This window comes from Chlorocebus sabaeus, chromosome 20, assembly GCF_047675955.1.
Source record: "Chlorocebus sabaeus isolate Y175 chromosome 20, mChlSab1.0.hap1, whole genome shotgun sequence".
NCBI lineage: Eukaryota > Metazoa > Chordata > Mammalia > Primates > Cercopithecidae > Chlorocebus > Chlorocebus sabaeus.
The window spans coordinates 109265184-109288686 of NC_132923.1; the positions used below are offsets into that span (position 1 = coordinate 109265184).

At 41.6% G+C, this 23503-nt stretch overlaps 1 protein-coding gene and 1 pseudogene across 1 annotated transcript in view; both read right to left on the reverse strand.

Annotated features, from left to right (window-relative positions):
- Positions 1-4696: 4696 nt before the first annotated feature.
- On the reverse strand, positions 4697-4797 carry LOC119626302 (U6 spliceosomal RNA; annotated as a pseudogene).
- A 95-nt stretch (positions 4798-4892) lies between these two features.
- Positions 4893-23503, reverse strand: part of STX12 (syntaxin 12) — a 50672-nt gene continuing 32061 nt past the window's right edge. Inside the window, exons 5-9 of the mRNA XM_007979809.3 lie at positions 18883-18926; positions 16870-16975; positions 10856-10928; positions 9046-9128; positions 4893-7089 (exon numbers count right to left, since the gene is read on the reverse strand). Of these exons, the coding sequence (XP_007978000.1) occupies positions 6991-7089; positions 9046-9128; positions 10856-10928; positions 16870-16975; positions 18883-18926 (405 nt within the window). The 3' untranslated portion in view covers positions 4893-6990. The remainder of the gene's footprint in view (positions 7090-9045; positions 9129-10855; positions 10929-16869; positions 16976-18882; positions 18927-23503) is intronic.

Sequence of the window (23503 nt, forward strand, 5' to 3'; positions counted from 1 at the left end):
GCAAAACTTGGAGATTGGAGTGATTTTTGTTTCTCCTTATCCAGCCCTTCTCCAAAAAGTGGCACTTTACTCACTTTTTTTCTAATCCACATCTAGGCCTGTAGATTATCAGGGAATCTGCATTAGGGGTCACCTGGTCTGTTTATGAAAATTCTGGACAAGCTGGAGCCAGGAGCAGGTCCAGTCAGAAAGCAGGGGTCCAAATCATCACTGTGCTTGGCTCAAATGGTTAATTTTTTTAAAAAGGATTTTTTGCTTTTGGTTATAGTGCAAGGAAGCATTAGGATTGCTGGCTTGCCCTAGATCACCAGCTGACTGAAAGAGACCATTAGCAGGGCCTCTGGTTGTAATGGCATTGTCTGTTGAGCACTTACCTTGGCAAGTATGTATTTTATATGGATCATCTCATTTAATCCTGACAAGGCTCTTGAGTTAGGTATTATTAATTCCAGAGGAGAGGCTCAGAGAGATTGAGTTGCCCAGCCTCACCCTAGAACAAGTGGTGAGTGGGATAAAAAAACCCTAAACCTATATGATGCCAAAGGCCATGCTCATGAATCACTATTCTCTCTCACACTTTGATGTTGGTATAATTATATTTATTATTAGCATGCAACTGATGCCCCTCTTTTTCACTTTTGTAGATGCCTTGGGAGGATTATCTGACTGGTTTTTCCTTTTTTAAATAAATCAATTGCTAAGTTCCTGTCATCCAGAAAGAGGCACTGCTCAGCAAGTTAAGGAATCTATGATGAAAGTAGTTCTTTTCTTGCTTCCATGCCACTGGTTCTGTAGAAAATCAGCCTGTTCAAAAGATTTTTTGCCCTTGATGAAGTCTCCAGCCCTCAAAAGGTAACTGCAATATAACTTAGAAGGAGCAAGATGATCCAAAAAGTAACAGCAATATAACATTAACTTGGATTTGAAGATGATCACCTCTTAGGTAGATTGGAGAAACCCCTTTTCCTCTGGCCTTTAAAGCACGATAAACTTATCCAGCAAGGATGGCGACTAATCAGATCACTTATCAAATGGCCTGTTTATATCCTCCTTTTCAGCCTTGTGATTCCAAAGTAAGACTAGGCTGACTGGAAAAATTCAAATTCTAAACTTGGTTTCAAGAAAACAGAAATAATCCTATGTCCCCCTCTTTTGAATACAGGGCATGATTTTTGAGAAGGAACTAGTCCCAAAAGCTTTTGAGTCTAACAGAAAAGAACAAGATACTTTTATCTACAGAAATTGTGTGAGCCTTTTGAGGTTCTATGCTCCTTTTAGGCATAACATGGTATTGAAGCCATTCCTAGTTAGCAGTGACCTGATAGCATCTTATGGCAACTTTGTCTTTCAACTTCTCAGCTTGTGTGATCCTTCTATTGCTGACTATAGACCCAGGAAACCTAAAAGCTACATCTTACCCTTCTAGTTCTTTACTCCTTGGCCATGTTCTGTTTCTAGCACAGTAGATATTCACACATGGCACCTTATGCTTACCTAGGCCCTCATAAAGCAAAATGCTCTTTGTTTGGGCACCAGTGATGTCAGTATAGACCAGCAAACTAGAGGACAGCAATCTAGGTCCTTAACCTTTTAAAATAGACTGACACACTAGCTGCCTTTGGATTTTGGTATCTCAATAAAGAGATTAGTATCTTGGCCTTTGATAGATTTCCTTAGAATAAGATCTAAAGACATTAGGAGCATATTGAGGTCAGAAAACTTTTTAAAATTTTTTGATTATTATGTTTTGAGATGTCACCTAGGCTGGAGTGCAGTGGCAGGATTTCAGCTCACTGCAACCTCCTCCTCCCAGGTCCAAGTAATTCTCCTGTCTCACCTTCCCAAGTAGCTGGGATTATAGGCATGTGCCACCACACACCTGGGGTTGCACCATGTTGATGAGGCTGGTCTCGAACTCCCAACTTCAGGTGATCCACCTGCCTCAGCTTCCCAAAGTGCTGGGATTACAGGTGTGAGGTACCATGCCCTGCCAGAAAACTTTTTAAAAACTTTTTTTTTTTGAGATGGAGTCTTGCTTTCATCTCCCAGGCTGGAGTGCAATGGTGTGATCTCAGCTCAATGCAACCTCCATCCCCCAGGTTCAGGTGATTCTCCTGCCTCAGCCTCCTGAGTAGCTGGGATTACAGGGACACACCACCACACCTAATTTTTGTATTCTTATTTATTATTATTATTATTTTTTCTTTTTGAGATGGAGTTTTGCTTTTGTCGCCCAGGCTGGAGTGCAATGGCACAAACTTGGCTCACTGCAACCTCCACCTCTCAGGTTTAAGCGATTCTCCTGCCTCAGCCTCCTGAGAAGCTGGGATTACAGGTGCCTGCTACCATGCCCAGCTAATTTTTGTATTTTTAGTAGAGACGGGGTTTCACCATGTTGGCCAGGTTGGTCTCGGACTCCTGACCTCAGGTGATCCATCCACCTCAGCCTCCCAAAGTGCTGGCATTATGCTGGGATTATAGGCACGAACCACCAAACCCGGCCTAGTTTTTGTATTGTTAGTAGAGACAGGGTTTCACCACATTGGCCAGGCTGGTCTCGAACTCCTGACCTCAGGTGATCCACCCGCCTCAGTCTCCCCAAGTGCTGGGATTACAGGCATGAGTCACTGTGCCCGGCCCTAACTATGCTTTGAAAAGTAGGGAAGCAGCAGGTGATTCCCGGCCTTAGGGAACAGGATGGACTGAGATCTGAGTTGGGTTCTGGTCTGCAATCAGTGACCAAAAGCAAAAGCTGCATTCCCATGACTGAGGACAGTTTCTGAATAGAAAAAAAATATTGAATAGAGGCAGCTCAGAATGTTTTACTTTGCATAGACTGAACGGTAATTTCATTTTGATATTTTGCACTGCAGTGGGTGAACACTCCCATCCTTATCCCTTAGCAAAACGAATGCGCACACGCACGCGCACACACACACAAGAGCATGCACGCACATGTACACGCTCCCCTGGGAGTATCTATCTAGCATTTAGCAAGTTGTTATTCTGGACCGTTCCCAGATTAAGTAGCCACGGTCACATTTCTACTTTACCTTATACCTTATACAGTACCATAGTTTTTTTTCTTTTTTTTGTTTGAGACAGAGTCTTGCTGTTGCCCAGGCTGGAGTGCAGTGATGCGATCGTGGCTCAATGCAACCTCCACCTTCCAGGTTCAAGCAAAGCTCATGCCTCAGCTTCCCAAGTAGCTGAGATTACAGGCATGCGCCACCATGCCTGGCTAATTTTTGTAATTTTAGTAGAGGCAGAGTTTCACCATGTTGTCCAGGCTGGTCTTGAACTCCTGGCCTCAAGTGATCCACCCACCTCGACCTCCCAAAGTGCTGGGATTACAGCCGTGAGCCACTGTGCCCAGCCCATAGTTTTTTTTTTTGTTTTTTTTTTTGTTTTTTTTTTTGTTGAGACGGAGTCTTGCTCTGTTGCCCAGGCTGGAGTGCTGTGGCTGGATCTCAGCTCACTGCAAGCTCTGCCTCCCCGGTTCACACCATTCTCCTGCCTCAGCCTCCCAAGTAGCTGGGACTACAGGCGCCCGCCACCTCGCCCGGCTAGTTTTTTGTGTTTTCTTAGTAGAGGCAGGGTTTCACTGTGTTCGCCAGGTTGGTCTCGATCTCCTGACCTCGTGATCCCCCCGTCTCGGCCTCCCAAAGTGCTGGGATTACAAGCTTGAGCCACCGTGCCCGGCCCATAGTTTTATTAATAATTCATTGGAAGAGAGAATGCTAGATCTACTCAGTACTCCTGGGATATTCCATAAAAGAAGTAGAAAAGGGGGTGAGAAAATGAAAGGAAGATAGAGGCAAAAATACAATTTGTATGTTCACACTAAACTGCCTTGGGTCCTTATAATCAGATACTTTTGTAGCTGGAAAAGAGCTACCGAGAAAACTTGGGGCCTAAAGGTTAAGTTACTTTTTCTTTTTTCTTTCTTTTTTTTTCCCCCTGAGATGGAGTCTTGCTTTGTTGGCCAGAGCTGGAGTTCAATGGCACGATCTTGGCTCACTGCAAGCTCTGCCTCCTGGGTTCACGCCATTCTCCTGCCTCAGCCTCCCGAGTAGCTGGGACTACAGGTGCCTGCCACCACGCCCAGCTAATTTTTTTATATTTTTAGTAGAGATGGGGTTTCACCATGTTAGCCAGAGATGGTCTCGATCTCCTGACCTTGTGATCCACCCGCCTCGGCCTCCCAAGGTGCTGGGATTACAGGCGTGAGCCACCGCACCCGGCCGTGAATCTTTTTTTTTTAAATATAGAGCACTTTGGCCAGGCACCAGTGGCTCACACCTGTAACTACAGCACTTTGGGAGGCCGAGGTTGGCGGATCATTTGAGGTCAGGAGTTCCAGACCAGCCTGGCCAACATGGGGAAACCCCATCTCTACTAAAAAAAAAAAAAAAAAAAAAAGAGTCAGGCATCGTGGTGAGCACCTGTAATCCCAGATACTCGGGAGGCTGAGGCATGAAAATTGCTTAAACCCAGGAGGTGGAGGTTGCAGTGAGCTGAGATTGTGTCACTGCACTCCAGCCTGGGCGACAGAGTGAGACCTTGTCTCAAAAAAAAAAAAGTTAAAAAAAAAGTGTGTGTATATATATATATATATATACACACACACACACACACACATACACATACACACACAGAGAGAGAGAGAGAGAGAGAGAGAGAGAGAGAGAGAGAGAGAGACAGAGAGAGAGAATTTGCATGTCATCCTGGTGCAGGGGCCATACTAATCTTCTCTGTATTGTTCCCAGTTTATATATGTGCTGCCAAAGTGGGCACTATATATTTTTTAGTTTCTAATGTGAAGCCATGTTAAGAACTGCTGTCCTAGATCATGATGCTCCCAATGATAATCAAGGCACAGATAAGGAGAATTCTGTGAATAGGTTTATTAGGACCACGTAGGAGAACCTCTTTGGCAACTACCACAAATTCTAGGGCATTTAAAATCTAGGCCAAGTTCATATTTGCTCTCCATGATCACCATTACAACAACCACGGATCACATAGTATTACAGAACAGAAGCATGGTCACTTTATTTTACCCAAATGCAATAGTTTTTCACAACCAAGACTTTTTTCTTTCCTATAATGTTACAAATGATATGTCCAAGTCCGACTGTAATTTGGAGTTAAAAAGTGATCATAGAACCAAGGAATTATCTCTGAAGCTGCTCTTTGGGCCACTGTGCCACCCCAACAGCTCTATCCTGTACTTTTTTAAAATTAAAAAATCATTAAAAAAAAAATGGAGATGGGGTCTTGCTATATTGCCCAGGCTGGTCTTGAACTCTTGGGCTCAGACATACCGATATACTGACCCTCCCGCCTCAGCCTTCCAAAGTGTTGGGATTACAAGTGTGAGCCATTGCGCCCAGCCATCTCTACACTGTTTTTCAAGGAAAGGCAGCTACACCTATTCCATCCCCAAACCAACCCACACTTGGGTCTCCAGTTTTCTTGGAAGTCTCAATTTTTCTCATGACAGCACATTACTTAATACCTACCTCATTAGGATGTTAACTCATAAAAACATACTACAAAAGCTTTAAAAAATATTTATTTGTATTAAGTAAGTGCAAGAGTGCAAAGAAACTTATGCATTTGGGCCCTTGTTTCCCTACTGTTCACATTAGTTTAGTTTAGAAGATTAAGTATAATAACAGAAGGAGAATGGAAGAAATGAATATAAATATACTCAGGGTAGCCAAATCCTCTAATTCACTACAGGGTGAACCAAAGTTGTTGGCCAGATTCACATTTATGTGGGAGCCTAAACAAACTATGTTCCCTTTAACTGTTCTAGGCCTGTGGAAAAGGGAAGTGGACAACATTTATATTACAAGACAGTAATTTTATTGAAACACCTTTTTTTGTCTAAAACTATGCATGGAGATATTAATCTCGTTTATAAATTAGGTTAAGTCTAACATCACTATTTGAAACCAGTATTATTTACAAAAATGAACCTCTTATTTGCTTTATTGTTGGTTCACAGGAATAATTTTAAACCAACCTCAATCTATCTTTAAAAATCTTCCTGCCTTCAAATGCCCAGCAACCCTTATAAGGTAGGGGGCAGCCCTTTGACAGCAACATTCATCATTCACCAGGAATGTAGAACCACAAGTGAACAACAACAACAACAAGATTAAATCATTCCCAACCATTCCTATTTGCTTTTCCAAAGCATGCTATGTCTAATTCTGCCTTTCTATGCAGACAGATGGGAGAGGGAGCCCATAGAGTATATTAATGTTAATTAAATTAATTTCTTTTAAAAGCTAACAAGATGGCTTAGTGTGGATGAGGATGAACTGCTGTGGATGACACTAGCAGATAATGAAGTAAACTTTAAACCCAGATTAGTAACATGTACTCCAGTAACTGACCAGCTCAGATAGAGACTTCTCATTTACTCTGGATCACATGTACAATTTTTTTAACTTCCAATTAAATATAGTGCCAGAATCTTTCCAAATAGAGAATAGGCTTCTTAGAAATTCAAATTAAAACGTTAAATAATAAAAACTGGTGGCCTATTACACAGTTTCTGACAGACTCCAATATACTGGGTGCCGGAAAGTAACTCTATCTCAGTTGCTAGTAAAAAGGTAAATTTTGTATATACATAAAAGACAATATTACGAGACTGTAGTGTCATTTGTCAAAACAAGAATATCTAGAATGGAATTTTCAGTAAACACTTGGGATGAAGGGCAATCAGAATACAAGAGGAAGCAAAATCCACATAAGTTAATTCCTAATTTGAGAAATCAATAGAATCAATAAATTGATAAATACTGTCTCCATAGGTCACTAATTCCAAAGACTAGTTAGTAGTTAGTTTCTAACTAAATGATTACAGGACGTTCTGGTGTATGCTGTCTTCTTGTGATCAGTTTGTTCTGGCAAGACTTCATCAAGCACTTGCCCTTGAAAACAGCTCAGCGGGAGAACAATCGGAGGCAATCACTTCGTTCTATAAACTAGCCAGATAATAAGTCCCAAGATTACAATAACCACTGACAGGACAAGCACCAGGATACACATCTTCTTGCGAGATTTTTTCTGAGGAAAGAAATATGTAAACAAGACACTCGTGAAACAAAATTTTTATGTGTAAGACTCCAAGAATGCTTCATAAATCTGTCTCCTTGTAATTAAATATTAACTCTATCCATGCAAAATTATGCAGAGGCTTTCCCAGAAATCTTACGTCAGCAGCATTAGGTAGTAGTGCAAGTGTTTTTTGTTTGTTTGGTGTTTTTTTTTTTTTTTTTTTTTTGAGAGAGTCTCACTCCGTCACCCAGGCTGGAGTCACCCAGGCTGGAGTGCTGTGGTGTAATCTTGGCTAACTGAAACCTCCGCCTTCCAGGTTCAAGTGATTCTCATGTCTCAGCCTCCTGAGCAGCTGGAATTACAGCATGTGCCACTATGCCCAGCTAGTTTTTGTATTTTTAGTAGAGACAGGGTTTCGCCAGTGTTGGCCAGGCTGATCTCGAACTCCTGACCGCAAGTGATCCACCTGCCCTGGCTTCCCAAAGGGCTGGGATTACAGGTGTGAGCCACCGCACCCAGCTGAGTAGTGCAGGTTTTGAAGTTTTAATTCCAAGTCCCCACATACAATTTTGCAAAGGAGCTATACCTGTGCTGCCAGGCATTATTTGCAATAAAATAAGTTATTTGTACATGTGTATTTTAATAACATTTTATAATATGTATAAAACTGTCATGTTCATTGTAAAAAAAAAATACATCAAGCAGAGGGAGAAAAAAATCACCCACAGATAACACTGTCAACACTTTGATTGTATTTCTTTCTGATTTGTTATCTATGTATATTATTTGACCTAACTGGGATCACACTGTATGATGTTTGATGTTTTTCCCCACTTAATGTTTAGCATAAACATTTTTCTGTTATAAACTCTTCATAACATCTCTTAATTCTCATATGCAACGAGTGGATATATATAATTTACTTAATTATTCCTTTACTGTTGGACACTAAATTAATCACATAGTTTTTTGTTTTTTTTTTTTTTGAGACGGAGTCTCGCTCTGTCGCCCAGGCTAGAGTGCAGTGGCCTGATCTCGGCTCACTGCAAGCTCCGCCTCCCGGGTTCACGCCATTCTCCTGCCTCAGCCTCCTGAATAGCTGGGACTACAGGCGGCCGCCACCATGCCTGGCTAATTTTTTGTATTTTTAATAGAGACGGGGTTTCACCGTGTTTGTCAGGATGGTCTCGATCTCCTGACCTCGTGATCTGCCCGCCTCCGCCTCCCAAAGTGCTGGGATTACAGGCGTGAGCCACCGCGCCCGGCCCAATCACATAGTTTTTAAAGGAAACACTGTTATTAAATACAAATTTCTTTACGAGCACTCCCAGGTAAAACACAGCTATCCCAGGAACACGGACAATAACTGAAATGCTATTTATTTCTAAAAAGCCATGCGACACCAAATTGAAGGTGAGTAAGAAGGACTTCATTCACACTATTTGTACACTGAGATAAAGATCTGGATAAGTAAAAAAAAACAGAGTTTCGACTAACATATAGAAGGATTTCACTTTACAGGAATAGTTCCAGAATGATTACCCCTATTTATTCATATATAAATAGCAGTCGAAGTTGATTCTATGTCCATGCTCTATGGCAACAGTCAACATAAAGTATCTATGAAGTCTTCTACTTGAACTGCACTTCTTACTATCCTAATTGAAATACATTCAGCTGTTCGGGATATAAAATCGCCTCATAGCAGATTTAGGTATCATATTAGTTTATAGGGTTAGCTTTGCAGTTACTAGGCTTCTGGTAAGTTTATTCAAGCTGTGATTTTCTCTTGTAGATCTATCTGCAAAGGAAAATACTAAAAATAGAACTGGAACTGCAATTACGACTACTTTCCTTTAGCTTAAACCTAAGCAAAAGGCTATAGCTATTCTCAATATGTCAATGTACTCTGATGGCCTAAAAAGTCTGCAACACAGAGTGACTTTCTTTGGTACCCACTTTTACCTGATAGTAAGCAGCTCGCTGTAACTGTTCAGTGGCTCTTTCAACGTGCACCTCTGAGCTTTCCACATTGGCTTCTATGCTATCTGCAAAAGAACGGACAGAGGTTTTAACACAACCAGATGTTTCAAGACTGCAAATTGAACAGATTTCTGATGTTATGGATTCTGGTTTCACTACCACTATCCAAACTATCCAGCCATGAAATCGAGTTACTACCTTGATAAGAGACTAGCCCTATTCTTTGGGGAAAAAACAATAAATTTTGGGGGGTTATAAAGTATTTAACTTACCCATAAATGATTCATAAAAAATTATGTATATACACATAAAGAGAGAAACAATACATAATAAAGCAAATGGGGTAGAATGTTAACAAGAGGTAAATCTGGGTAAAGGGTATAAAGAAGGTCCTTGTGATATTTTTATTTTTGCTACTTTTTTTTTTTTTTAAAGACAAAATCTCACTCTGTCACGTAGGCTAGAGTGCAGTGGCACAGTAATAGCTCACTGTAGCCTCCAACTCCTGGGCTCAAGTGATCTTCCCACCTCAGCCTCCTGAGTAGCTACAACTACAGGTGCATGTTACTATTCCTGGCTAATTTTTTTTGCAAAGACAGGGTCTCACTATGTTGCCCAGGCTAGTCTTGAACTCCTGGCTTCAAGTGATCCTCCCACCTCAGACTCCCAAAGTGCTGGGATTACAGGTGTGAGCGACCATGCCCAGCCTATTTTTGCAACTTTTAATAAACTTGAAATTATTTCCATATAGAAAGCTTTAAAAAAAGAGTTGCTGGCCGGGCGTGGTGGCTCATGCCTGTAATCCCAGCACCTGGGAGGCCAAGGTGGGCAGATCACCTGAGGTCAAGAGTTCAAGACCAGCCTGACCAACATGGAAAAACCCCGTCTACTAAAAATACAAAATTAACCAGGTGTGGTGGCGCATGCGTGTAATCCCAGCTACTTGGGAGGCTGAGGCAGCAGAATCATTTGAACCCAAGAGGCAGAGGTTGTGGTGAGCCGAGATCGCACCATTGCATTCCAGCCTGGGCAACAACAGCAAAACTCTGTCTCAAAAAAAAAAAAAAAAAAAAAAGAGTTACTAACCCCATAATTTTGCAAGTTGATAGCGATAAGAGCTGGGAAGCTGAGAGTTATTTCTCTAAACAAAGACTTACAGAGAAGTCAGTGGGACTGAGTATTCATGAGGCCTCATTTAATTTCTATATTTGATAACATAAGAATATTGCTAAGAAAAATAAATTTGGTAATTTTTAAAATGGCATTCCTAAATGTACTTTAATTCTATAGCTGATATGACTAACGCCTTTTTTTTTTTTTATTGAGACAATGTCTCACTCTGTCACCCAGGCTGGAGTACAGTGGCGCAATCTCGGCTCACTGCAACCTCCGCCTCCCAGGTTCAAGCAATTCTCTTGCCTTAGCCTCCCGAGTAGCTGGGACTACAGGTGCGTGCCACCAGGCCCAGCTAATTTTTTATATTTTAAGTAGAGACGGGCTTCACCAAGTGTTAGTCAGGATGGTCTCAATCTCCTGACCTCGTGATCCGCCCGCCTTGGCCTCCCAAAGTGATGGGATTACAGGTGTGAGCCACCATGCCCAGCCTAACTCCTTTCTCTTTCTTTTCTTTTCTTTTTTTTTTTTAAAAGAGACAAATTCTCATTATGTTGCCCAGGTTGGCCTCAAACTCCTAGATGGTGCTTGAGCCTCAGCGTTCTGAGTAGCTGGGATTACAGATGCATGCCAAATACTATCCACTCACCTTGAGGTTAAAGGTATCAATAATACATACCAATCAGATCACCCTGGTCATGGATCATCATGGCCAAATCTTTAAATATCTGATTGACATCCAAAATGTCAGCCTAAGGAAGACAAAAAACAATTAACTAACATTAAGCAACATGTTAGAAGATGTGTTTCCCTTACGTACCTAGTTTTATCTATTAACATGTGTGTTTTTAAGGCTGTATAAAGCATGCTTTCTCCATAAACAAAAAGTAATCTATTGCTGCCTACCCAATATTGTAAAACAGAAGGCACATAAACTCACCCTTCAAGCAACATTAATTAGACATGCTACATGGGAACCAGTAAGAGTGCCCAAGTCGAAACAGTACAGCAGAAGGCTGGAGTGCTGATATGGACAAATTCTTGGTGTGACAGCCCTATGCGGAGACTGCTAGGCCTTGTGACAAAAGCCTGTGAGTGCCTCCTGATGACAACCACTGGGACTTTGGACTACAGAATTTAAATGTTTATACAAGATCATGCTATCTGAGGAATGCAAGGAGCCTCTTTTCCCCTGGGATTGTCTCTGGAACTGTGTGAGGAGCTGCTGGATTCTGTCATCACTGGACAATGCCCTATAGTAACTCCCAGCTGACTGACAAAAAGCTGATGGTTTGTGGATAGCATTTCCAAAGTGAATGGACTACATCCTATTTACTACTGTGATCAAAGAAGGGAAAAATAAATCAGCTCGGTGGGCTGAACTGCAGCTTATTTTCCTAACAGCAGTGAAAGAATTTAACATTGGCAAAATCCCCTATATTTGGGTCTTTCTCCCTCCCTCCTTCCTTCTTTCCCTCCCTCTCTCCCTCCCTTCCTTTTTTCTTCCTCTTCTTTTCTTCCTTCCTCCCTCCCTCTTTCCTTCCTTCTCTCCCTCTCCCTTCCCTTTCCTTCCCTCCCTCCTTCCCTTCCTTCCTTTTTTCCCTCCCTCCTTCCCTTCCTTCTTTCTCCTCTTTCCTTCCTTCCTCTCTTTCCTTCCTTCTTTCCTTTTCTTTCTCTCTTTTTTTTTTTTGAGGCGGAGTTTTACTCTGTCACCCAGGCTGCAGTGCAGTAGCGCAATCTCATCTCACTGCAATTCACCTGCCTCAGCCTCCTGAGTAGCTGGGATTATAGGCGCGTGCCACCACGCCCAGATAAGTTTTGTATTTTTAGTAGAGACAGGGTTTCACCATGTTGGCCAGGCTGGTCTCCTGACATTGTGATCCACCACCCTGGCCTCCCAAAGTGCTGTGATTACAGGCGTGATCCACCATGCCCAGCTTCCCTCCCTCCCTCCCTTCCTCCATTCCTTCCTTATCTCCCACCTCAGCCTCCCAAAGTGCTGGGATTATAGGCATGAGCCACTGCGTGAGGCCTCCTCCCTCCCCTCCCTTCTCTATCTCTCCCTTCCTCCTTTCCTTCCTCCCTCCCTCCCTCCCTCCCTTTCTTCCTTCCTCCCTCCCTCCCTCGTTCCCTCCCTCCCTCTTTCCTTCCTTCTTTTTCTTTTCTTAATTTATTTTTATTTTTTACTTGTTTTTTTGAGATAGAGTCTTACTCTGTCATCCAGGCTGGAATGCAGTGGCACAACCTCAGCTTCCTGCAACCTCCAACTCCTGGGTTTGAGTGATTCTCCTGCCTCAGCCTCCCCAGTAGCTGGGATTACAGGCGTGCACCACCACGCCCAGCTATTTTTTTTTGTTTTTGAGGTGGAGTTTCATTCTTGTTGCTAGGCTGGAGTACAATGGTGCAATCTCGGCTCACTGCAACTTCCGCCTCCTGGGTTCAAGCAATTCTCCTGCCTCAGCCTCCCAGGTACCTGGGATTACAGGATGCAGCACCATGCCTGGCTAAGTTTTTATATTTAATAGAGATGGGGTTTCACCATGTTGGTCAGGCTGGTCTCGAACTCCTGACCTCAAGTGATGCACCTGCTTTGGCCTCCCAAAGTGCTGGGATTACAGGCATAAGCCACTGTGCCCAGCCCTAATTTTTGTATTTTTAGTAGAGACGGGGTTTCACCATGTTGGCCAGGCTGGTCTCGAACTCCTGACCTCAACTGATCTGCCTGCCTTAGCCTCCCAAAGTGCTGGGATTACAGGTGTGAGCCACCACGTCCGGCCTATATTTGAGTTTTTCTGACTCATGATCAGGCAGAAGAAAGACAATGGAAACCTGTCTTATTAAAAGGATGGTCATATGGGGCATGACCCTATGGAAATTTGAGGGCAATTCCCTTCCAAGTTTGAAGGGTAATTGGAATCATAACTTGGCAAGCATTTCAATCACTTGCTAAGAGTCTACTATAGTGGACTATCTGCTAAAGCAAGTCTTGTCAGCATTTCAGTCACTTGCTAAGAGTCTACCATAGTTGAGGCAGTCTACTAGTTGCTGTGAATACAGCTAACTGGGGTGGAGGTGGGGAATAAGTGCACAATAAAATAAGAAGAAAGAGTACTGTATAGGAAATTACTGAATTAATGGCATAGAAAGGTGTGGAGTAAAGGAAGACTTTGCAGAAGAGGTAGGACATGAGTCGTGCCGTGAAGCAAAGGAGAGGTCATATAAACAGAAAGGCAACTCAGTTAAAGAGAAATAACCTAGCTTTGCCATAACGTAGAATTTGTATGTCAGAGTTTGGAAATTACTAGATATGAAAATTGAACCTAGGCTAAGAAATTTGGACTTTCCTCTGTTGAATATGAAGTGATCCGTTACACGCTGGCATCCATTACATTTCTTTCCTTAGCTCCATATGTCTCACTCCACTCTGCTATAACAGTACATTCGTCCGTTGGTATTCACAGGGGATTAGTTCCAGGACTCCCTCCCTCTAAGTCCCTGATACAAAATGGCATAATATTTGCATATAACTTATGCCCATTCTCCCCTATATTCTAAATCATCTCTATATTACTTACATGTTACATTACTATATTATACTACTATTTTACATAGCGCTTACATTGTATTAGTAATGTGCTGAACTAACACAATGTGTTATGTAAAATATTGTTACACTGTATTGCTTTTTATATTTGTATTATTTTTTGTTGTATTGTTATTATTATTTTTTTTTTTTGAAACGGAGTCTCGCTCTGTCGCCCTGGCTGGAGTGCAATAGCCCGATCTCAGCTCACTGCAAGCTCCGCCTCCCAGGTTTATGCCATTCTCCTGCCTCAGCCTCCCGAGTAGCTGGGACTACAGGCGCCCGCCATCTCGCCCAGCTAGTTTTTGTATTTTTTTAGTAGAGACGGGGTTTCACTGTGTTAGCCAGGATGGTCTCGATCTCCTGACCTCATGATCCGCCCGTCTCGGCCTCCCAAAGTGCTGGGATTACAGGCTTGAGCCATCGCGCCCGGCCTGTATTGTTATTTTTTAGTTTGCTTTTTTTAAAAAATATTTTCAATCCAAGGCTGCTTGAGTCTGAGGATGCAAAACCTGCATATATCGAGGGGCTGACTGTATTTTTTTTTTTTTTTTGAGATAGAGTCTCGCTCTGTTGCCAGGCTGGAGTGCAATTGCTCACTGCAACCTCTGCCTCCTGTGTTCAAGCGATTCTCCTGCCTCAGCCTCCCAAGTAGTTGGGATTACAGGCATGCACCATTACACCCGGCTAATTTTTTGTATTTTTAGTAGAGATAGGGTTTCACCATGTTGGTCAGGCTGGTCTTGAACTCCTGACCTCAGGTGATCCACCCACCTCAGCCTCCCAAAGTGCTGGGATTACAGGCATGAGCCACTGCGCCTGGCCAGTAATTTTTTTTTAAAGGAAGGATTATTATTATTATTATTTGAGACAGAGTCTTGCTCTGTTGCCCAGGCTGGATTGCAGTGGCATGATCATGGCTCACTGCAGCCTTGATCTCCTGGGCTCAAGTGATCCTTCTACCTCAGGCTCCTGAGTAGCTGGGACCACAGATACATGTTACAGCACCCAGTTAGTTTTTTATTTTATGTAGCGGTAAGGTCTTGCTACATTGCCCAGGCTGGTCTTGAATTCCTGGGCTCAAGCAATCATCCTGCCTCAGCCTCCAACTTGCTGGGATTACAGGCATGAGCCATTGCACTTAGCCATATTTCTAATGTTAGACAATTAATTCAATTAGTAGTAGCAGTAGGTGAAAAAGAGTAAAGATATGACATTTTTGAAGGCAATAAAATAATCATAACTTAAGGATAAACTATCCCATCTAAAAACAGACACGACCAACCCGGCCAAAATGGCAAAACCCCATCTCTACTAAAAATACAAAAATTAGCCAGGCGTGGTGGCGGGCACTTATAATCCCTGCTACTTGGGAGGCTGAGGCAGGAGAATTGCTTGAACCCAGGAGGCAGAGGTTGCAGTGAGCCAAGAATGCACCACTGTACTCTAGCCTGGGCGACAGAGTAAGACTCTGACTCAAAAAATAAATAATAAATAAATTAAAACAGACATTGATGGCCTCTAGGACAGTGGGTCTCAACCCTGGCTGCACATTATAATCACCTGGGGGAACTTTTTAAAAAAACACCCATGCCCAGGGCCTCATGCCCAGAAATTATGATTTATTAGTTTGAACCATATAAAATAATGGATATTTGCCCAGGTTTAACATATAATAAACAGGAATTTCACATTATTCCATCAAATAATTAGTGCTAGATGAGAGCTGGGCATTAAAAAAACATCTTCTCCAGGTGATCCTCACATGCAGTCACCGTTCAGAATCACTGCTCAAAATTTCCCTCTCTCCTTTTCTCCTCCCCCAATCCCAGCAATGGCAGCCTTCTACCTTCAGAGAAAACTAAACTGGAGAAAACTCAGGGTTAAGGATATTTTAGCCGGGCATAGTGGTTCATGCCAGTAATCCCAGCACTTTGGGAGGCTGAAGCAGGCAGATCACTTGAGGTCAGAAGTTCAAGACCAGCCTGGTCAACACGGCAAAACCCTGTCTCTACTAAAAATACAAAAACTAGCTGGGTGTGGTGGCGCGTACTTGTAGTCTCAGCTATTCAGAAGGCTGAGGCAGGAGAATCGCTTGAACCCAGGAGGGGGAGGCTGCAGTGAGCTGAGATAGCGCCACTGCACTCCTGCCTGGGCGACAGAGTGAGACTCAGTTTGAAAAAAAAAAAAGGATATTTTATTAGTCACTGTGCAAAATTAAAGTTGAAAGCTCAGTTAGGTAAGAAAGGCCTACAGACTTCTCCCTCAACCTCCACCTCAAAAACTGTTCCTATTTCTCTGAACCACTGAAGGGATAAGATTTACAACTTGGGATTAGACTTTAGGATACATAAAAATGGAGCAAGACTTTTGGCCTGCCTTTATTCTGGGCTCTTCAGACTAAGCAAAGGGGCTCTCCATGGAGTCCTGCCTGACCTACCCGGAGGTTGGCACTGAGATTTGAGGTCAAAGTTCTAATGAGCAATAAAATATCTGTCTGCCTTGTTCTGTTCTCCATGTACATCTCTCCAGGAGAAATAAGATGTGGTGATCCATATAAGACGTGGTGATTGAAGAAAGGATTTGAGTACTCCTGAGTACCAAAGCCAATACCGTTATAACAGTAGTTCATGCCGGGTGCAGTGGCTCACGCCTGTAATCCCAGCACTTTGGGAGGCCGATGTGGGTGGATCATCTGAGGTCGGGAGTTCGAGACCAGCCTGACCAACCTGGAGAAACCCCATCTCTACTAAAAATATAAAATTAGCTGGGCATGGTGGCGCATGCCTGTAATCCCAGCTTCTCAGGAGGCTGAGGCAGGAGAATCGCTTGAACCCAGGAGGCAGAGGTTGCAGTGAGCCAAGATTGCACCATTGCACTCCAGCCTGGGCGACGAGCGAAATTCCGTCCAAGAAAACAAAACAAAACAAAACAAAACAAAAAAACAGTAGTTGAAACCCACCATGATTACACAGAGACAGAAAAAATACAAATCACACAATGACACATTTTATGCTTTTTCATAATCACTAAGAGAATTAAAGTGAACTAACGAGTCCAGATACCTGCAGATACACTGAGTTAAACAAAAAACATGACCTGGCTCTCACCTCCAGCTGCCGAATTGCCGTCTCTCTTTCTTTAATAAGTTCCAAATCCTGCTCAGTGATGGCCACCTCATCCTCCTGGCTCTGCATCTGGTTCCACTCCTCATGGCTGCAGGGAGACAAGCACACTAGGTGATTTCTCCTCTCAAAGGCATAACAAGACATCTCTACTGCCAACATCTCTACTGCCAGCAGAACCTATGCAAAGACATTAACAGGGCTCCACTCCTCTGCTATCAATAAAGTACTAGAGGGCCACATTCTTCATATCCGGAAGCAAAAAGCTGATTATACCAGGAAAACAAAGACTCAGCTTCCATGGACAAAGCTGACATGTAGCAGAATTATGAGGGATGGGACTCCTGGCTGTTTCCATTTAGGCGTATACTCTGTAATCTCACTGGGGCTTGCCAGACAAGGAAAGTAGCCAGAGATTTGAACTCACTGAATTATGTTGCCCCATCATCTTCCAGAGCACTCTCAAAGTGCAAGCTGCATTGGTACCTTCAGTACCAAGTGGGTGGAGAAGAGCAAGCTAAGTGACCTATCAGTGCTTTGCCAGTTAGTTCAACAGAATCACATCTCCTGGTTTTCAGAAACTTCCTTGAGGTTATGCTTTGGGTTAAATATGTCTTAACAGGCCAGGCATGGAGGCTCATGCCTATAATCCTAGCACTTTGGAAGGCTGAGGCAGGAGGACTGCTTGAGGCCAGGAGTTCAAGACCAACCTGGCTAATATAGCACAAACCTCATCTCTATTAAAAAAAAAAAAAAAACATAAAAAACCCTCTTAACAGAAAGCTAGTGAAATGTTATAACTCTTTTTTTCTTTTTTTTTTTTTTTTAGAAACAGGGGTCTTGCTTTGTTGCCCAGGGTGGTCTCAAACTCCTGGCCTCAAGCTATCCTCCTCCCTCAACCTACCAAAATGCTGTGATTACAGGCTTGAGCTACCATGCCTGCCCTCTTTTTTTTTTTTTTTTTTTTGAGATGGAGTTTTGCTTTTTCGTCCAGGCCGGAGTGAAGTGGCGCTCACTTCACTTCGGCCCCCGGGGTTCAAGCGATTCTCCTGCCTCAGCCTCAAGAGCAGCTGGGATTATAGGCACCTGCCTCTATGCCCAGCTAATTTTTGTATTTTTAGTAGAGATGGGGTTTCGCCACGTTGGCTAGGCTGGTCTTGAACTCCTTGAACCTCAGGTGATCCACCCGCCTCAGCCTCCCAAAGCGCTGGGATTATAGGCTTGAGCCACCATGACCCACCGCCTCTTTATTTTCAAGCATTTAAAAGGAAAACATATTACTTATTATACTAGATATAAAAGACTTTGAAATTCCATTATTATGCATTTTCCCAACAGTATCATAAATCATACTTCAACTCTACAATGTTTAACTAACGTCCTCTACATGCTAGAGATACAAAACTAAGTAAGACAGAGTCCCCAGGCCTTTGAGGTGCTCATAGTGTTGTGGGGAGGAATGGATGTGTATCTATGCTAAAACATATCAAGTTCTGAACTAATACCACAAATACACCTCTATGGGATTACTCTGGAGAAGTTAAGAACATCATTCAGATGCAAATTGTCTGGTTTCCCTCTTAATCCTCCTAGAAGGATGAGTTGCTTCCATTTTATAAATGAGTAAACAAAGACCCAAGAACTCTGATAGGTTTAAATCTGAATTAGAGGTAAGATGACTCAGACCTCCTAATCTGTAGACATGTGGGTTCATACTTATTATTAGGGAGTCAAGCTCTCTGCTTAACACATAGACATCAATGGTTTCTTGGAATTTTTTATTCATCTTGAAATTATTCCTTCCATAACTCAAAAAACTTGGAAAAGCCCATGGTTTTGACTTTTTAATTTTATTCTGCAGATTATGTTATCTATCCCAGGTACCCCCTTATTTTTGTCCTCTATTTTTTTGTCATTGATTTTTACAATTAAAAGAAATATAACAAGATAAGAGTCCCATTTCAACTATGCAGCAGGTTGTATAAACAATTCTATTACCTGTCAAATGAGACCAGCTGCTCCTCTCTTTGCCTCTCTTCTGCCTAGAAAGTAGATGGCATTATTGCTGCTGTCATCCAGAAACACGTCACAGACACACAAAACAAGGGCTTCCTTAGCATAGTATAAAGAAGCAATATCCTTTGACACCCACAGAATCTGTAAGATTACATAGGACTCTGGCAATCTGTCTCAACTAAGAAGTGGGTGTAAAGTGGTTGAAGAAAATCTGCATTCCAGTTTGAGTCCTGAACAGAAACCATACTGAATAGGGTAGAGAATAATAAGGGTAGGAGAGAGGGCTAACAATAAAAATAACAACAAAATATTTTAAAATTTGGGGGGAGGTAGATTTAGAGAAGTTGAAAAGTTGCAAGAAAACAAAATTTCAGAACATGTAAAAATTTTTTAAATGGACATAGCATATTAGGCACTAAAGCAGACTCACTTCAAAAATCAGTCTAATGTAAATGGTGTTACCTTTTTTTCTCCTAAGGTTTTTTGATTTTTACTGATGTGTGGTCTAGAGTATATGAGATCTGGCCAGGCGCAGTGGCTCACGCCTGTAATCCTAGCACTCTGGGAGGCCGAGGCGGGCAGATCACAAGGTCAGGAGTTCAAGACCAGCCTGGCCAACATGGTGAAACCCCATCTCTACTAAAAATACCAAAAAAATTAGCCGGGCGTGGTGGCGGGCACCTGTAGTCCCAGCTACTCAGGAGGCTGAGGTAGGAAAATTGAATCCGGGAGGCAGAGGTTGCAGTGAGCTGAGACTGCGCCACTGCACTCCAGCCTGGACAACAGAGCAAGACTCCGTCTCAAAAAAAAAAAAAAGAAAAAAAAAAGAGTATATGAGATCTTTGAGAAAGTTGCTAATCAATCTGTCATCAATATATATTAAACTCTGAAGACATGGGATTTGGCATAAACACACATAAACTAGCCTTTCTTTTCTTTTCTTTTTTTGAGACGGAATCTTACTCTGTCACCCAGGCTGGAATGCAGTGGTGCGATCTTGGCTCACTGCAACCTCTGCCTCCCGGGTTCAAGTGATTCTTCTGCCTCAGCCTTCTGAGTAGCTGGGACTACAGGTGCATGCCCCCACGCCTGGCTAATTTTTGTATTTTTAGTAGAGACGGGGTTTCATCATATTGACCAGGCTGGTCTCAAACTCCTGACCTCATGATCCACCCACCTCGGCCTCCCAAAGTGTTGGGATTACAGGCATGAGCCACAGTGCCCAGCCCACTAACCTTTATTTTCAAGAAGGCTGCTTCAGATTGTGGCAGATTTTGACTTAACAGAATTTATTGAGAACTTATTATTCTGTACATTATTTTGTTTAATTCTTATAATAACTCTGATTTATCATAGTCTCCTCTTTGGCACATAAAAACATTTTTTGAAAAATAGTATTTCCAATGGTAATTTATCTAATACTATTGAATTAAGAAAGTTAGGCAAGCACATAGTGTTACTTTAAAAGGGAATTTACCAGGATTTTTGGCATTTGGTGAAAGACTAGCAATCGAGTCTTTCAGGTGTTACTGTTAGATGAGGAAAAAGTATGCTTTCTAATCAAGCTATAAGAATAAATATCATTATTATTTAAAACTCAGTCTAATGAATGTATTACTTTTATACTTTAAAAACAGGCCGGATGCAGTGGCTCACACCTGTAATCACAATCCCAGCATTTTGGGGGGCCAAGGTGGGCAGATCACTTTGAGGTCAGGAGTTTGTGACCAGCCCGGCCAACATGGTAAAACCCCATCTCTACTAAAATACAAAAATTAGCCAGGCATGGTGGCAGGTGCCTGTAATCCCAGCTACTCAGGAGGCTAAGGCAGGAGAACTGCTTGAACCTAGAAGGCAGACGTTGCAGTGAGCCAAGATCGTGCCACTGCACTCCAGCCTGAGCGACAGAGCGAGACTCCCTCTCAGAAAAAATAAATAAATAAAATAAAAATAAAACAAAGGAAAAATGGTAAAAAATCAACGTATTTTCATTTTTAAAAAGCTTACCCCTTTTATAATAGCAATACAGGACAAGCAAAATGAAGAGAATTTCAAATTTCTATCCACTCAGAGGCACACTGTGGGTTTTTGGGTTTTTTTTTTCTTTTTACTTTACCTTTTCCCCAGATCAAGAAATAACACTGCCAGAGTCCTAAAAGCCCACCCATGTGCCCTTCTCCAGTCACAACTCCATCCCTCCCTTTTAAAGTATCCATTATCTTGACTTTGTGAAAATCATCTTCTTGCATTTTAAGAATAGTGAGATATATCCTTATTCAATATCATTTTGCCTGTTTTTGAACTTTACATAAATGGAATTATACTGTTTATATTCTTTAGTGCTTTTTTTGAATCATTCCAGATTATACCAGATCCATCTCTGATACTGAATGTAACTGTGGTTCAATCATTTTCTTTGCTGTATGATATTATAGTGTATGAACATATCACAATTTATCCATTCAACTGTTGACAGACATCTGGATGTTTCCAATTTTTGACTACTACAAACAATGCTGCTATGCACATTCTTGTACATACATCCTGGTATAACACATACGGGTTTCTCTAGGGTAGAATTGCTGAATCACAAGGTCTGCATGTGTTCTGAAGATACAGCCAAAAACAGCCAAAATGTTTTCCAAAGTAGTTGTTCTAATTTATACCACTGGCCAGATAAAAAAGTTCCCGTTGCATCATATCCATAACGACAACTCCCAGTGTTCACAGAATTTTAAACTTGTGCTCTCCTTGTGGGCATGAAATAGTATTTCATTGTTATTTTAATCTGTAATTTCACCATTACTAAAGAAGCTGAGTACCTTTTCATTTGACCATTACTCAAAATAATACTAATGTGTTTATTTGCTCCATGAGTGTAAATATCAACAGGATGGAGCAAAAGCAATGCTGGGGGACTGGTGGCGGGGAAGTGAGGATGGTTAATGGGCACAAAAAATAGGAAGAATGAATAAGACCTAGTATTTGATAGCACAACAGGGTGACTATAGTCAGTAACAATTAATTATATATTCAAAAATAACTAAAAGAGTATAATTTGTCTGTAGCATAAAGGATAAATGCTGGACGGGATAGATACTCCATTTATCATGGTGTAATTATTATACATTACATGACTGTATGAAAGTATCTCATGTACCTCATAAATATATACACCTACCATGTGCCCACAAAAATTAAAAATTAAAAAAAGTAGTGATATGGTTTGGCTCTATGTCCCCACCCAAATCTTGTCTGGAATTGTAATCCATGCAGAGGGAGGGACCTGGTGGGAAGTGATTGGATCATGGGGGTGGTTCTCCCAGGCTGTTCACTTGATAGTGAGGGAGTTCTCGTGAGATCCGGTTGTTTGTTAAGTGTCTGGTATTTCCCCTGCACTCTCTTTCTCTCTCTGCTGCCACCATGTAAGACATGCCTTGCTTCCCCTTGGCTTTCTACCATGGTTGTAAGATTCCTGAGGCCTATCCAGCCATGCAGAACTGTGACTCAATTAAACCTCTTTTATTTACAAAGTATCCAGTCTCAGGTAGTATCTTTACAGCAGTGTGAAAATGGCCTACTACAGGTAGATAAAATGGCTCAAGGCAGTGGCACCGAATTGCCTAGTATTATTGTATTCTTCATCACCATACACAGTATTTTAAAAGTCAATGTGTCCTCGAAGCCATACAAATTATTAATTAAACCTTGACCCCTCAATACACATCTTTCTACTATTCTATATTGTGAAATGGGAAGTGCACATAAAGTACTTCTGCTGAGTAAAGAAATACAATGTTTGTCTCTAGGAAAAGCACTTGTGTAATGGAACTGCAGGCTGAACTAGCCACATTTTTAGGGAATACCATTTTTACTTATTCAATATAGTTTTATAAGAACTTACTAAAAACTTATTTAAACACTTTAAAACTTTTATAAATGTAAACATATAAACTTTTCAGATGGGTATTTGGCAGACAACTTGTTGAAAATAAGTATGAGCCTGTCACTTCAAGGAAAACAACAGAGGGTGTTTGTTGCCAATGATAAAAATGTAGCTTTCAAGTAAAAATAAAAATAGAATTTTGAAAGACTTGTATCTACCACTGTAAGAGTTTCCGAATATTTAAAGACTTTTCTGGAGAAACTGATGAAAATGTGTATTTTTTTTTAATATTGTAAAATGAAATGTATCGATATTTGGAAGAGCTGCCTAACTCAGGGAACCAATACTATCCAAATGATAAATGCATGATGCTATAAAAATCATGCCTAGATAAAAGATCCAATCAAAGTATAACATAGACCAACAGATGTTAATGTAACAGAGTATGAAGTCAGTATAATGGTTTTAGATTCTACAATGCAACTAACTTTTGTCAAGTTTTGATGTAGTATCAAAGAAGAGTATCAAAAATGATCTGAAAAGGTTATAAAAATATTCCTTTTTCAATTGTATATTTCTGCCAGCTTGTATTTTCTTCAGATACTTCAACCAGAACAACCTATCACAATAGACTGAATATAGAAGCAGATATAATCCTAGACGAAAAAAGCTGAGACAGTTTATCACCACTAGACCTGCCTCATAAGAAATGCTAAA